Here is a 17,067-nt window from a genome sequence, read left to right as displayed (position 1 = left end):
GTTATCTGTGCTGGGCAAGTTATCGCTCTGCAGCAAAAGTAATAAGTTACATTACTTTTGTTACTCAGCCCAGGGCTCACAAAGGTGACTTTAAACAACTGAAAAACCTTCCACACTCACATGTCCCATCTTTGTATTTAACAGGTGTAGAAACAGAAATTAGACACAATGGTTTAACAGGCAGCCAGCCCACATTTACTGCCCAGCAGCAGCCAGCATAGCCCAGGTGGCTGCAGACAACACAGGCCCCCTGCTCACTCCCTCCAGTTCTGAACCAAGCCAGATGTTTCCTGCTACTACATGTTTGTGGTGTACGTGATGTACATGTAAAAAAGACAAAACATGTAATTGGGACAACTGTGAAGTTGTCGGTAGTCCTATTTCTGCTCTAAGTGCTTCGCCCTGGATCAGTCTCTGAGAGAATAAACTGTTATCAACCCTGCATGAATCTCCCGACTGTGAATGACTGTGAATGAGCCGACTCCACAAAGGTCACAGTAACAAAGCGTTGGTGGGACTTGAGCCTGTGATATGATTACTAAATGTTTTAATTTGAAATTAATATTCATGCAATTTTAAACGAATGAAGAAAGCAAACACATTACTGTAAGATATTACTAAATAATGCATTTCCTTAGAACGGCGGTGGTTGTAGAGGTTGTAGAAAAAAACAGCAGACGTAATTAAATCTACAATCTAGCTGTATTTAAATGGCACACAAAGGTTGAATACTGTGCTGCTGCACAATGTTATGTTTGGATATGTGTATACACATGGGAGGATATGTGAAGCTGACCCGGGGTCAAGTTATGGAAGTTGAAGTTTGAAACTTTATTTATTAATTAATCGAATGGTTTGTTTCTTTCGAATAATTAACCAGGCACTTAGAATATATTAATAATCGCCCACAAATCCGAAGACAAATTTCTTCGACAAATGGCTTAAACAATTAATTGATTATTTAAAAAGTTCATTTTCTGCCAATGACGAGTCCAACACATCCTCAGACCTAAATGACAGATTGGGGCGTTTGCCAATGACTGCCAAAATGACATGAGTTGCTTATGTATGTGACGTAAATTAAGTGTGCTATGTAGTTAACGTTGTGAAACGGTCACAGCTTGCTCAGGATTTAGGCACCAAAACAACTTGGTTAGGTTTGAGAAAAGATCGGGCTGCTTCGCTGCTTCATAGTGTGGTAGTACGGCAGTGGATCATGATCTGCTGCACCTAATCCAAACCCCACACCTCCTCTTCCAACGTTGATGAGTGTATTTCTGTCATAAGTAATACATGCTCCAGTAAAAAAAAAGTAGAAAAGTTTAAGGGAGCTAGTGGCCGCCGTATTTCAGCAGTAACAAACATCACTCCTCTCTCTGTCTCCTTCCCCTCAGGCCCAGGAACATTCAGTGGTCCAAGATTAACGACACCTTACCTGAGAGGGCAGAGATTTCCGGCCCCACCTTACAGATTTCCCGTCTCAGCCAGTCGTACAACGGGACGTACTTGTGCCAGGCCCAGAACAACTACGGACGTGCTGCTGATCATTACACCCTATTGGTGTACGGTGAGTAACCACGTCAATCAGTTATGTGTTCCAACTTTTCTTACAATTCAAGTGTTTGTTTATTTTTCCCTATTGTTTTCACTTCCAGTCCAAGTGTCCCAGGCTATTGTCGACTGTTCTGAATAATTTTTATGTTCAATGGCTCTTTTGTGTGCTGCATTTCTTGTTTCTGTGCTTTGATAATGTTCTTTTTCTTGAGAAATCTTTTAAATTTTATTGATCCTTTTATCTTTCCAGTGTCTTTGGAGTGCGGCTATGCTGGCACTGGGTAACAGACCCATTAAATCTTGATGCCTGTCTCATCTGTCTTTCAGCTTTATTTGTTTTCCTGATTAGGTACACAGCAGGAAACCTCTGCTAAACCTCCTGTGCAATTGATTCAACAGAGATATTGATTTCTCACGAAGACGTAGGCTCCCGTGCTCGGGTAGTAGTCACCAACATCATTATTCAGGCTATATCTTGTAAAGAACCAATTCATCATGTCCCCTGTGACCCAGTCTTCTCTTCAAGGATTTCAGAGTAACTTACATCCTCAAGTGCAATAAATAAAGATTCGAGATGTTGTGACAACTAAATGGATCTCACAACACAAGCTGGCTCAGAGGAGACAAAGATGACAGGAGTGAACACACCCTGCAGTTTCAGAGTATTAATACGACGCTGAATCTGTTGAAACTCTGAATTTTACATGGTAACATTTGGAGGTAAACAAGAGCCGAACATCTGTTGCATTTAGAATTCAGGCGGATCAACTTTGCTCGTTGCCTGAGCAGAGGTATCGGAGTGGGAGGGAGATGTGGGTGAGGGGCTTTTGTTGTCAAGTTTTCCAAGATGTTGCACCTAGATTCACTGAAGGTTGCTAAATTCATAATGAAGGTTGACCCAGATAAACTGAGGACGACGGCGGAGCCTCGCAACATCACATGAAGATCTTGTGTCGCCCGTGAAGTTATTTCTCAGAAAATGTGACAAATTGGCCGGCTTCTTCACTTCACTTATCTCTGAGTTTTGAAGCGCACTTGAAAACAAGGTTTTGATGTTAATGCTGTGTAATCCACACATGAAACAAGTGAGTAAACTTGCAGTCAGAGGGACAGAATCTGAACGGTGAGATTTTAATGGCACGGCAGCGGAGCCAAATCGCAAAGTAAGCTCATCTTTAGAAGCTTCTACCGTTTCACATCCGTTACGTTTGGGGTTTGGCCTGATTACACGCACACTACTGTCACTCAGCAGGTTTGCCCTTTTGAACTACACCTCCGCCTACTGGCTGCTCCTGTCATTGCACCCAAGCATCTGATTTGGAGATCAGAAGCTGAGGGAGCGGATGGAGGGAATGGAGACATGATATCTTATGTAACATTTTCAGGCTGCTTTTTGGTTGGCGCCCCCTCATCCATCCATCACACCAACACTCTCTTACTCTAACACGGGCGCGCACACACGCAATCAACAGCGGCACGCTCTTGTACAAGCATGTCTCGCATCAAACGGCGCACAAAATGGCAGCTTTCCACAGGCATCAAGGGTGGCAACAGTGGCAAGATGAAAGGTGACATCCCCACCCACTTCCCTCCCTCTTTCTGTCTCCGTCTCTCTCTGTCGAGCTTTGATGTGCGTTGCCACCTCTGTAGAAAAATGTTCCGTCTCTCTCCCTCCTCCTCCTCAGCTTCCTCCCTCGCCATTTTTTAGCTGTCTTCTTCATTTGTTTATCCCTGTGCCATTTCTTCTTCCCCACATTTCGTCATTCATCTCCTTTATTTCACGCCGTTGCTCTGTGCTCGTCATTAATTTGATTTATCTCGCCTTTTTCTCTTATTATGTAAAAAGGCTACGTTTAAAGTAAAGGAATACCGCCCCGACCAAAATCCACAAAAGAGCAGGAATCCACATTACCAACATAAGCCAGGCATCAGCTCCTCTGCTCTGCACCACGGATTTCCAGCAATCAGCTTCTTAAATCCTCCTGCTGTAGCCCCACATCAGTGATGGTTTGCTGTACTTCAAAAAAAAAAAAAAAAATGTTCTCGCCCACTGGGCAGATTGTTTCAAACCTTATCTCAAAGAGCTCAGAGTTGTTGATTCAGCCATCATATTAATCTGTAGACGCCTGAAAGTCACTCTTGATTTTCCTGCATGTCACAACTAATAATCTGGCTAACGTGATGCTAATTCTCAAAAACATGTCAGAGGAACTCGTCGCATCCATGCGTGTCTTTGTAAATATTACTTAACCGTAAAATGGGGCTTTCGCTTTACATCACTGCCAATGCGAATAAAACACTGAAACTTAATACGGTGTTAGTCAGCTGCTACATTCTGTTGATTAAAGGCGAAGTTCAGCAGTCAATATTGAAAATAAATATGATTCCTCTCTAAAATATGTTAGGATGACTCAGAGCTCATAACACGTACCCACATTGTGCTCTTCATTCCAGCACCCACGATGTTTAAGTAGGTGTCATTTTTGTTCTTTTTTTTTTAAATATTGAATCTCATTTTGTAACTAAGCTTTTCAATTAAAAAAGACTTTAGAGACATGACTTTGGAGATATGAAAAATGATTCTTGTCCATCACTTTTTCATTCTCTCTTCTCTGCGTTCCTTTCCTCGACAACCTTCCTTTCGAATGCTCTGCCCGCTGTTCTCACCTCTTTTACACCTCCTGTCCACTTCCTCTCCCCTGTCCTCCCACATCCTTTCAACTGTTTTTCACCTTGCCACCGGTTTGCCCTTCGCTCTTGGTTCAGCTGCAGTTCAGTGTCGTTACTCCGAGAAGGCCGAGGTGTCTGCGAGTATGGCGCGGCGAGTAGTGAGTGTAGCTGAGCAAGGAGTTCAGGAAGGAAAGGGAGGAGGTGATGGAGGGATGAAAAAGGAAGAGAAGAAGGACGATGGAGGTCGGAGGCAGGTTAACATTCAGTACCACAGCCTATCAGATAAACAGAATGTCAGTTTAGCTGGCTCCCAGCCTTCCCAGAGGGAATCCCAGGGTGCAACGGGGGAGGAAGGTGAGCAGGCAGGGAGCGCTGGAGGGATGTGTGCTGGAAAGGATGAGTCAGCAGAAAAGACACCATTTTATTGCAGGTGCAGAAAAACTATCAGTGCTCCCTCTCGTCTCTCGTCTTCTCGTTTCATGACATGCTTCCCTCTGTGAGAGTTATCTGCCATCAGGGTCTGTACACTCGGTACAAACTCAGGCAAAAGTGGCTGCCAATTTGTCACAGGTGCTTTAGGCGCTGCCACTTTATGAAGGCAGACGAGCTTAATGCCGGCGAAGGAGAAGCGAGAGCGAGAGGTGGGGAACTCTCCAGGGAGCCCGCGCCGTGGCAGAGACGTGATGCATTGAAGCTGAGCTTTATTTGACTGGTCACACTTGTGTGTACGTGAAGTGAGAGCGTGTGTGTGCATGCGCTTTGATGTGTTTATGAATCAGAGAAAGAGGGTGAGATCGTTTTCATCAGTGTGCATGTAAGTGTGTGCACCACTTAATACGATGAAATTAACTTTCGGCAACTTTCCGAAAGTCGCTAATGACATAAATGCGAGAAACAGTTTTCAATGAATCACAGAGCACACACACTCATACAATTTCATACACATTACACACGCACACACACAGCATATATCAGCAGAATGTGGAAAGGATGTGGCCTCTGTTGGTTGTTTCATCTCCGTGCCACCATTGTTAAGCAGAAATTGGATTTTTTATGTGTGCCTATACGCCGAAGGTGCACGTGAATGCGTGTGCGTGCGACTGGGAGGAGAATGTTGCAGATTGTCTGGTGAGGGCCCAGAGGGCTCCCTTATGTAATTGAACTGAGCTGCTGCACTCAGATGAATCGCCAAGCCAATAAAACCCATTAGAATTGAATTGCATGAGCGAGTGTGGGAGATGAGAGAGAGAAATCAAGAGAGAGCGAGAGGGCGAGGTAGAGATGGGTAGATAAGAATTGTTAGTTTGCATATATGTAACACACTTACATGCATGTGTGTGGGAGTGTGTGTGTGTGTGTGTATTCCTGCAAAACAGAGCAGGAAGTGAGCGTGGAGAAGAATAGATAGACTAATGGTTTTATAGGAGGATTCATGGAAAGCAGAGGGGAGCGATAAAAAGATGAAAGGATGGATAGTGAAACGGAGAGGAATGCTAGGTGACCAGGGATTAGTCTGTGTCTCCTCGGCTGTTGTAATGAGCCGTCAGGATAATTGGAGTGAAAAACACAGAGCTCCATTTAATGAAGTGCGACTTTCAAAAAATACAGAATGAGAATAAAAGTGGAAAAGGTTGGGGGGCGAGTGGCAGACGGCGCCAGGCGAAAATAATGCAGAGTCAATTTTGCTTGAAAAAAAAAAATTGTCATCTGGAAAGCGCCGTTTTCCCCCCACACATGACAACTCAACTATATTGAGCAAGATTTGATTGAGTCTTTAGCCAATCAGTGTTGGCCCTCCTGGACCCAGCAGTGACCAATGTCCAGCATTCGGTGCGTTGATCGACAGCCGGAGCCACCACTGCTCTGAGCGAGGAGGCCCTTAATAATCAGGAACACCGAACATGAAAGAATAACGGGGCTCATCCAAAATGGCAGCAGCGGTATCCTCAGGCGCACTCCTGCGAGTCTGAGATACGAGGAGCGACGTCATTATCGCAAGTGCCACCACATCCATCCCTGGAAATAACATGGGCTGCGTGCCTGATTGGCAGCTGTACAGTGTTAATGAGTAACAATATGATGTGGGGGGGGGGGGGGCGCTATCGGCCAAGAGAACGACAGCTGTATGGCATTCTCCTTAATTAAGTTGAAGAGAGGCAGTGAGGGAACGTAGTCACAGAGGAGTGAAACCGGAGAAGCAGCCGAATTAAGGAAAGTGAAGGAGGGAGGTGGGGTGAGGGGGGGGGGGGGACGTTCGGTGAAGACGAACAAGGATAAAGACGGGAGAGATGTTGTAAGGAAGATAAGAAAAAAATTAGAACTAGTGAGAAAGAACTATTTTTAGGTCACGGCAAATTAATCAGCGTCCACTTAATTAGTGCGGCGACCCCGGCCATTAATCCTCAGGCTCAAGCGACAGCCGAGCGCACACGTACATTCATCCACACACGCGTGAAACGTATAGGAACTCATACAGGAGGTGCTCGGCAGCGGACACACATACTCAGATAATTGTGGGATAATTTTCTCTTCCTTTCGTTTCTCTCTCACTTTACTTCACAGGGAAGAAAAAAAAAACTCTGCTCATCTCTTTGTCTCTGCCACAAAATACACTACGCATCGTGTGCATTTCTTTACTGAGAGAAGAAAACCACGCTGGGCTCGAGAGAAGAAAGGGAAAAAATAGCAGGACCGGGGAGGTATAGTGCTGACATAAGAAGAGTGCAAAAAGAGATTGATGATCTCAGGGCCAGTGGGAGAAAGGGAGAGAAGAGACAGAGGAATACTTACCAATAAATTACTCCTGAGCAGAAAGGGCAGCGTGTGTGTATGTGTTTGTGTGTGTGTGTAAGCGCGCCGTATGTATATTTCTGTATGCCTTTGTAGGTGTGATGTATGTGTGTGCGCATGGCCAATTATCCAATATCTAAGTGTGCCTGAATATGTGGTTTGTGTGTGTGTCCACATGTGTGTGTGTGTGTGCCCTCAGACTTCGACTACATAGACTACCTCGCTCGTTGCGGTCTCACGGAGGTTGTTTGATGAAGTGGCATGTTATTCACTCACAAAGTGCTGATGCGCACAAACACAGAGACACGCACATTCACTCCCGCCCCTTCATCTCCCTCTTAGTGTTTTTTTTTTTTTTTGTCAGCCATTATTTTTGTCTTTAACAGCAATATGAACTTGTCTCTTTCTACCTCTCCAACCTACCATTGTGTCTCGGCTATTGATTCGGAGAATGTGTCAAGATCCAAGCTATTGTTCGGCATTGAATGAGACAGTCCCTGCATGGCACCGTTCCATTGGGAATGCATCTGTCACAGACAATGTCTCTGTCTGCCCCGCCATTGTACCATAGAAAATGTGTCAGTGACAGAGAATGTGTTCCAATATATTCCAATCGCCTTGTAGATGAATGTCAATCTGCCAGGTGCGATTCCCTTCAGCCACCGCTTTAAAGCATGACTTCCCTGTTGTAAATGTCTTCTTTAGCCCCCTCAGCTGGCATAGAGGCCTTGACCGAGAACAGCATTTGTCTTTGTCTTTATCTCTTGGCAGGGGTCGAGATCGATTCCATTTCGCACACAGGTCAAGTCAATTTGAAAAAAAAATAATTAGTAACATTCGTCTTTGGTATCGAAATGGCATCGGCCTCAATTGCTGTGTTTGAGAACTTTCCACCAGTTCTTGTACTTTCAACCAAACCGCCAGAATAAACTTTAGCTACGTACGTTTTCTGCATAACCACAGATGAGTTCAGACTTTTCTTTATGGTGCAACTTTACGCTCGATTAGGTCGAAAAAGCTGTGCTTATGCTCTGGTTAAGTGTAGGCACACAAAACACTTGGTCAGGAAAAACATCATGGTTCGGCTTAAAATACCTGTTGCTTTTGCCACGATCATGGGTGGAGATGGTCCAACTTCCGGTGACAAATAGCCAGTTTGGTCGCCCGAAAAACGGCTGGAAATTTCCCCGGGTGTCCTTGAATATATCCAGTGATATGACTCAAACTGCAGTCGGCTGTTTGGCAACCTTGTTGGCTTGTAATAAACCAGAGGCAGCAAAAGTACACACATTCTTCACTCAAGTAGAAGTAAGAAAGTACAGGCTCTGAAATGTACTCAAAGTTTAAAAGTAAGTAAGAGCCAACAACTTCAAACGGTTCACCTAAATAAGGCATGGGTGGGGAATGTCTTGCTTCTCAGAATGTGCTCCGGCGCTTTTGGCAATGTTGCCTACACGCCTTCTCTCCCTCACTGCCTGTTTCCTTCTCGTTACGTCTTTTACATTGTGTTGTCTTGCTACGTCTGCCATGTGTGATATGCTCTTATGCTTTCAAACTAAAGCAACGAGCCTGCTTTGAAAATGTACGGAGTAGAAAGTACAGATATGCGTGTTCAAATGTAGAGAGTAGGAGTAAAAACGTCTACTTAAGTAGAGTAACTGTAAGCACTTGTACTATTTCACCTCCCTGCTCTTGTTATAACGCTTAATGAAAGGTGGCTGATAACATAATGTGAACATGACATGCCTCTTACGCTATAGATGTCAACCGTGGAGGTATCTGTGGTTTGCAGAAACGTTAATAGCTATCATATCCTTGCGGCTGGGCTGGTATTTTACATATTTTCTCAAAACTCATTGGAGGAACTGAGCTGCCTCTGCGACTACCATCCAATGGCGGAGGCAGAGCAGCCAAGGAGCTCGATTAATATTCAGCAGTAAAGCATGTGTTGTGTTTTATAGGCAGTAGTAACCCTGCAACACCTTGGTTGGAATGCCACTGCATGTTGTAGATAATAGCATTTGTGTATGTGTGTGTTATCCCATTCCATGTCTGTCTGTAGATAATGTGTCACTCCCTACCACGGTCCCTCCCACTCCTACCACCACCCAACAAATCACCTCCCATTCCACCACCCCAACCCTCCTAACACCCAGCTTCGCCCCGGACCCAGAAGGTAACACACACACACACCTTATTAATCTGCCTCTGCTACCCTCCATCTCTCTGCTCGTCCTTCCCTGCTCTCCTTTAGTGTCTTTCACTCCCCTACTCATTTGATGACTCTCAGGTGGCCCACACCAACACACACACACACACACACACACACACACACACACTCTCTCTTTTTATGCCGCAACCTTCCTTTGCCCTGCATCTACATGCCACGTCCGTGCCTGCAAAAACTTGGATGGTGCACCGTGCGCAATCACCCACTCTTCCCTTTCTTATCACTGGCTGTTTGATGCTCCCCACACACACATTGCCCAGTCAGCAATTGTGTGTGAGCGTGTGTGAGTGCGCATGGTCTGGGATGGGTCTCTGGGTGCTCGATGGGTACTGTTGATGAATCTGCGTTAAGAGTTTAAGGAACTGGCAACACATCCAGCCTTTAGCTGACTGACGCTGGCCCCTGGAGGGATAGGGAGATGCTACACAGACATTTTTTATCTGCATACACACTCTCACACACACACACACACACACACAAAGAGAGTGAGAGAGAAAGATCAGGGATCCAGGTGGTTGTCTAATCGTATTCTCCCCGATGAATGTTTCACAGCAGGAGAAAGAAAGACTGCTTGGCACCACTGCTACCCTGAGTGAGTGTGTGTGCTTGTGTGTATGTGTGAAGTGACACACTCTTTCACTAGTTCCCCTCTCTTTTTATCTCCAGAATCTATTTGCCTCATACAACCACAAACACATGCTCACCGGTATCTTCTTCTCCTTTCTTTCCATACCTTCGGCTGCTCTCTGCCTCCTCTCCTCTGTAACTTAAAAAGGAGAGATGGATGGAAGGGAGCGGGAGCATCTTTCTTGTTCTTCTGTTGCCGCCGCCGCCGCCGTCCGTGGCAGGTAGAGGTTGTTCACCTGCTGGGCATGTGTGGAGATGTCATAAAGAGTCATCGCGAAAGCCGCAGCCCGAACACTTTAGAGAGCGTTTAGTCGACGTTGATGTATCATCTGAGGCGCTCCCCGGAGCAACAATGCACTTTTTAATGCTGTCAGTCATTTTCCTGTGGCGCTTTGGGCTGTGGTGGTTTAAGAACGGGGCGGTGCGAGGTCAAGGTTTAGCGCTTGAGTCCTTGCTTTTTTCATCCCTTGTGAAATATGTGCTTGCTTCGTTGAATGCCACATGTCCTGCGTGCCTAAGGATGCACTGATGATTCATTTTATCATACACACATGCAGGCAGGAGGCACGTGATGCTCAATGAAACACAAAAATGCACCATCTTCTCTTCAGCTGTCAATCTTCCTCCTTCTTCCACTCCTCCATCACTCTCTCTTCCTCTCCTGATCTCTATGTGTTCGCACTTTATTAATGATTCATGTTTTAATTCCGCTCTGTCAAGGTCCAAGGGCTGCATCAATAACTCCGCGTCCTTGCCTGCTATTGGCCTTACGGGCTCTTACACTACACCCTCCCCAACCACATCAAAAAACACCCTTTTGTTATCGTCAGCAACTCAGACGCGGTCTCATTATTAGGCCAGACTCAAAGAGGTGTTTTTTGCAGCATAAATTACCTTAATTCCTACTTTACCAATAATTTCTTTCTCTTTTTCTACACCCCTGCTGTCCCTAGGCTACTGTCAGTCAGTATTTGCTGTTTAAACACAGACACATGCTTGATCTTAAGTTTGCTCTAACACTTTATAATTAAGTAGTGATAGACTCACGCATGGCTCATGATGATTTAGTGTAATTAATGCAGGATATATCAAGACTTCCTGTTGCTCGCCATAAACAAATTACCAGGTTAATGTGATTAGTTCACGCTTAATTGATCATCAGTTAAGGAATGTTTATTCACAGGTATACCTCATACATTCATACACATCAAGTTTCAGTTTCAGTTTCATGACAGTTTATGTATGTAATCCTACTTATGTTTAATATGTAGCCTAAATGTTTGCATCTGATGACCAGTTTGATTTAAACAAAATACTCTAACTTTAGATAGATAGATAGATAGATAGATAGATAGATAACTTTATTTATCCCCGCACTTTAACAAGTGACAGAGACACCATACACCCTATTACAAGACACTGTACCATCATAATGATGTTGAAGGTGTTATTTTAAGGTCAAAATGTTACATAATGTTGCTTTAACTGGTGATATTTTAAGTTTCGAACGTCATCATTCGTTAATGGTGAGCAACAGGAATTCTTGACACATCCTACACCAGCTCCTGCACTATATCATCTGGTGTCATGCGTTAATTAATCATTACTCAAGTATATGATTTGTATGTTCCTCATAAAGTGTTACCATGTTTGCTTTATGATCTCGTGGCTGCAACTAACAGTTAATCTCTTGATAATGATTTTGCCTAATTGATTAATTGTTTAATTCTGAAATTAAGTTTGAAAAAATTAACATCACAACCTACTAGAGCTTACATGTGATGTCCTCAGATTGGCTGTTTTGTCTGACCAAAGTCCTAATATTCAAATTATTCCCTTTAAGGTGCTATAAGGAACTTTAATTTTTTGTTGTCCACCAGACTATCGAGCAGCTTCTTTCCTCAGGCTGTGAGACTCCTCAATCCATCCTCAGCGACCTGGTGACAGGCATTTAGAATAACTAATAGATGTACAGAAATAGCCAGTCATCTCACTTATGGCCTTGGTTACTGATATTTGTCATGTAAAGGCATCAGAATTAAAATGACACTGTTTTATAACCAGTTAAAAGTTCCTTGTAGTACATTTAAAGTGATATAAAACAATAAATCCTCACATTTGAGAAGCTGAAACTAATGGATGCTTAGCATTCTTGCTTGATTAATGACCCTAAACAATAAATCAATTACAACATTTTTTCTGTCAGCAGAATAAGTGCTTACTCGACTAATCATTTCAACACTAACCTTCAATTCCTTTCCTCATTCCTCTGTTTTAGTCCTTTGCTTTAAAGTGGTGTAAAGTTGATAAAAGGTGAGCCTGACATGAATAATTCCTTCACAGTACTGCAATTTTCTCCAACGAAATGTCACAGAATTTACCTTACCTTTTTTTTTTTTTTTTAATCTATTTATCTTTCTTCACTCATCTCGTGGTGAAGTGTTTGATTTCATTTCCCAGGGCTGCACAACTCGGGGTGTAAACACACTCACCGATTCCCTCATTCAAAATGCATTGTGGTCTTGACAGGTGCTTGGCTGAAGTGGGTTTTTAGGAGGCTGACACACTTATTTCTTTATTCACTCTCCTCATTTCTCCACCTTTTTTCTCACCCATTCTGACTGTCGGGGTGATGAAAGGTGATAATGGAAGTTGGGGGGAGGATATCGACTTCTCTTTTCTCCCGTCTCGCTCCCTGTGCTCTCCCCCACGTTGTTGTTTTAACGCACTCTCTTTCTCTCACTTTTATATCTTTTTTCCCCTCCAACATCTCTCCTGCCTTCACTCTTGATCCATCTCTTTCTTTGCCTCCGTTTCTTTGCCTGCGCTTTTCTCTTCATATTTCCCTTTATGTACCTCTCACTCCACCCACACACACTATTTATCTCTTTTACTCTTTTCCCAGACCCCGGCGCAGTGGTAGAGACTCACAGTGCAGTACCGTATGCAGTGATAGGTGGAGTTCTGGCACTGCTGGTTTTCACCGTCATCTGCGTCCTCATTGTCACCATCTGGTGCTCCGTCCGACAGAAAGGTAACACACACACAAACACACACACACACACACACACACACACACACCAAGTAACACAAAAAGTTTCTTTCACAAGCTAAGGGGACACATTTTGGCAATCAGAGTGTTTTATCACATTTGTCGCAGGCACGTTTTCTCGTTTCTCCGCTTTCTCGCAAAAAACATGCTGGGGAAAAAAATCATTACAGGCCAGTTAACAACCGCATTCTTTGAAAATAATCTTTTTTAACTGAGGTGTAAACTTGTCGGCCCGAAGCAGACAGGATGGGATGCTCCTCTCCAGGCGGGCGCTGTCCATGATGGACGACCTTGGCCAGGGTAGCGGGAGAGACAGGGCGGGGTGGGAAATGAAGGTGTGGTCCCCATGTTTTATGACTATATGTTAGTGTATCAAGGCTCATCTATTAAAAGCAGCCTCCCTGCGTTCCTTATCTTTTTAAGTGCCCCCGTTTGGCAAGCCTTCGACTGTGCACCACAGCTGCCAAGAAATGATCCGGGAAGAGCGTAGCAGGCGGCGAGCGGCCATTACTCTACCCTATGGCTAGACAAGCTGTCAGTCAACACTCGGTATGGCTTGACCGCCAATCAGCAGAGAGACAGGACCATTACAACCAAACTATGTTGAGACAGGGCCATTAGGGCTTTGTCTTCAGTCCGCCGTGACTGTCAGCATGCCAGTCAACCTCTGCGGCGAGGAGAATGAGAGTGTCACTCACCCCTGGAGTGAAGGGACACTCGAGCAGGAAGATGACTTGAGCGGTTCTTGCTCTCTGTAACCTATACTGCACCGCATCATTAATCATACAGGCCTGAGGGGTGTTAAAATGTGTTTAATGGGGTTTCTGAGTGACGCAAACGTGCCATTGTTCTCTTGCGCCTAACCTTCCCTCCACCCTTTTCTGCCAATCTCTCCTCCCTCCCCATCTTTTATTCTCTGTTATCTTCTCCTCCTACCCGTCCTCTTCTGCCTCTTCACACATCCACCCCCTACTTTTAATTTCTGCCCGGTAGGCTCGTACCGTACCCGAGAGCCTATTCTTGCTTGGTATTGACCTAACAATCAGTTAACTAATGAATTAATTCAGTCACAGGTATGGTGCTCAATAATATTAGGGCTGAGTGATTTGATAATGCTGCATGGCGCCGCAACGATCATGACGCTTTGCCACCTAACCTTCCCCCTCCAATCTCCCTTTTCGTTTCTCTCTCTCTCTCTGTATCTGTCTCTCCCTCTCTCTCTTTTCATCCAGGTTCCTATCTTACCCATGAGGCCAGTGGGTTGGATGAACATGGTGAGGTGCAGGAGGCCTTCCTCAATGGGAACGACGCCAGCCAGGGCAAGAAGGAGTACCTACTGTAGCCCTTCTCCTTCCCCATCCCCTTCTCTTCTGACCTCATCCCTCAATCCCCTCCTCTCCTTCTCCCCCACCTTATATACAGTATACACACACACACACACACACACACACACCTCTATACAATGCGCCATAACAGGCGGCCTTCTGAAAACGACTGTATACAGATACTGCACACAGCCAATCCATCCCACTCCATTCCACTCCATATCCTTCACAAACACACTCGCACACCCAGAGACAGACCGAGAAAAAGAGAGCCTATAGACCCACCAGCCATTAACGACTGTGCCATATATTATAAGTCGGAGAAAATGGGGGGAATGGAGAGCGCGAGAGAAGGGGGAAGGAGATGCTGAGGTGAATGTAGACAAAAACGAAATGATGCCATAATTATTTTGATCGAGAGGGAAGCGGGGAGCACAAAGAAAACAGGCACTCTGCCCATGCAGCCGCCAAAGTGGAAGGGGAATTAGAGGCAGATGATTGCTATAATTCCATGCCTGGAGAAAACCATCTATTTCACAAAGCTCAATCTTTAACTGGCAGAGACAGTGGGAGCAGCGTGTGAGGCGGGAAGGAGGGGTGGGGGGCTGAGGAGCTGGGGGGATAGTTGACCGGGAGCTATTGAGCGCTAGGTGCTAGAAAATTGAAATTTTTAAAATTGCCAAAGCATCTTGCCCACTGTGCGCAAGTCATACATAATTCCTTAACAACGCTGGAGTGTATAAGACCCACAGTCCATGGAAGTATCCACACTTTATGAACAAGCTAACCGTCCTGTTTTGCTCTCCCTGTTGGGTGGCCTGCCAATAATTCATGAAAAAAATCATCTTTTCGTTTTTTTTTCGTTCCTCCCGCTGCAACAGCAAGGGAAAGGTTGTCTTTTCTTTTCAGTTCCTCTCCATCTCCTCCCACCTCTCCGTTCACCTGTTCCCATCCTCTCCCCTCGCCCTTATATCTCTCTTTCTCTCTGTCTGCCCCCACCCCTCTATCGCTCCTCCTTTGTTGGCTCCTAATAATGAAAGGATTAGTGTTGGGCTGCGTTCCCGACAAAGAAGAAATGAATATGACTTGCTAAGGCATTAAAGAAAAGCTTAATTATTTTAGAATGTCATTAAGAGGATAAAAAGGTTTCAAAGTCTTAATAAGAAGGGCAAGGGGAGTGATAGCAAAAGGAGTGAATGAGAAAATAAAATGGATGGATATTTTTTTCTGAATGCTACCACACATATGCAGATACATGCACACATTCATACGTACAGTTGACAGAACAAGTATACATATCGCTGAATTCCTTATTTGTATAAAAAAAAAAGAACAGCAACATAAATTAAAGGAAACTTTTAAGAAATAAGAAAAAACAGTTTACTATTGAAATGCATTATGAAGCAACTATACTAACACAGAATATTAGCCTATAGAGGTGCAAAGCCGAACAAACTACTGTCCAGTGATCTTTAAAGAAAATAAAGAAAAGAATAAAAAAAAAATCATTTGTCTTTATGAGAAACCAGAGGTCTTATTGATTTTTTATTAATTATTATTATTATTTGAACAATTATGATTGTTGTTAATGTTATTATTATTGCCGTTGTTATTATTATAATTGTAAATGTTAAAGAAATGTACACTTCCCATGGTTTGTTTTTGGTTCTACTGTAGAGAAATTGCTGTCTTTTTTCACTCTTACCTTTCCTCTCTTTCCCAGTCTTTCTCTCTCTTCGTCTCCTGTGCCTAGTCGTCTCTTCTCCTGTCTTTCACTCCTGTTTATTTTAGAGTCCATGTGTCATTGTTGATATATAGCTAACTATTTCTTTATAGGGGAAAGATACAAAGCACGACAAAATAAAAAAGAATCCAAAAATAACCTCTGGGATCAGACTGGTTTTCTGATGTGTTCACTGTGTAATTAGCAGGTGCTGTTTTTGAAATCCTGTGAAAAGAGAAACAGGAGATGGAGCATGTGATTAGATCAATGGGGAATAGTGGAGTTATAGGTGGAAAGATGAAGATGAAGGCGATGGAGCCATTTATACTGGCAGCTCATTCAGAATAAATAGAATAAACAAAACAGACGGTTCTGTGGCGCCGCTAATGAATCATACGAACAGATAGCGGAATTGAAAGGCTGACAGGAGGGTTGAGTCAGATGCACACAGAAAAATATGACTCTGCCATTAACTTCTACGCAATCAATACCCGATTCTGTCGAGGAGCACTCAACATGTCCATCTGTGCGCAGGGCTAGATTTGAAAGCCGCCGGAGGTCGCCGGGTGATAGATCGATGTGTTTCTCTTCCATCGATGGCAAGGCTCCGCGGTCGCCTGTCATAAAGACAGATTGTCAAACGGCAATCAAAGTAATGGACTTGCCAGGCGCTACCAGCATGAGTTGACACTCCGGCCAACAAACAATTCACACACACGTACATACGCGAGTCGACGCCAGACATATCTTCGGTTTATGATGAAGCAAAGGTAGGTGAGGTAGCTCCTGCTATCAGACCCACTGTGGTCGATGAGCAATAAAACTGAGAATATTGTCCTTTTATATGTCTTCCGACCAGAAGTCTGTGTCCTTCAAATGAAGGTTGTGTTCCTGTGGGATTAACAGCAGTCTGATTGTGTTTGCTGATCGTTTGACACTATTTCTGCTTCTCCAAAAAAAAAAACTCAACAAAAAGCAAATTTTTTTAAGTTTAAGTTCAATATTTTATGTTTTCCTTAAAGAAAGTTTTCAATTACAAGAATGATTGGTAGCTTCTAATGCTGTTATTGCTTGCTCTGGTGCATCCTGGGAAACC

The 17,067-nt window shown here is 44.0% G+C and overlaps 1 protein-coding gene across 3 annotated transcripts in view; it reads left to right on the top strand.

Annotated features, from left to right (window-relative positions):
* cadm4 (cell adhesion molecule 4) overlaps window positions 1-16,122 on the top strand; it is a 167,248-nt gene extending 151,126 nt beyond the window's left edge. Inside the window, exons 6-9 of one of the 3 annotated variants that reach the window (XM_073485464.1) lie at window positions 1,395-1,567; window positions 9,077-9,190; window positions 12,777-12,905; window positions 14,156-16,122. In XM_073485464.1, the coding sequence (XP_073341565.1) occupies window positions 1,395-1,567; window positions 9,077-9,190; window positions 12,777-12,905; window positions 14,156-14,265 (526 nt within the window). In that variant the 3' untranslated portion in view covers window positions 14,266-16,122. Of the gene's footprint in view, window positions 1-1,394; window positions 1,568-9,076; window positions 9,191-12,149; window positions 12,185-12,776; window positions 12,906-14,155 lie in introns of those variants that run through there. The other 2 variants (XM_073485465.1, XM_073485466.1) reach the window with 2 other exon arrangements.
* The last annotated feature ends 945 nt before the right edge of the window (window positions 16,123-17,067 follow it).

Source organism: Pagrus major, chromosome 17, assembly GCF_040436345.1.
Source record: "Pagrus major chromosome 17, Pma_NU_1.0".
NCBI classification, from domain to species: Eukaryota; Metazoa; Chordata; class Actinopteri; order Spariformes; family Sparidae; genus Pagrus; species Pagrus major.
This window is presented reverse-complemented; position numbering and strand designations above follow the sequence as displayed.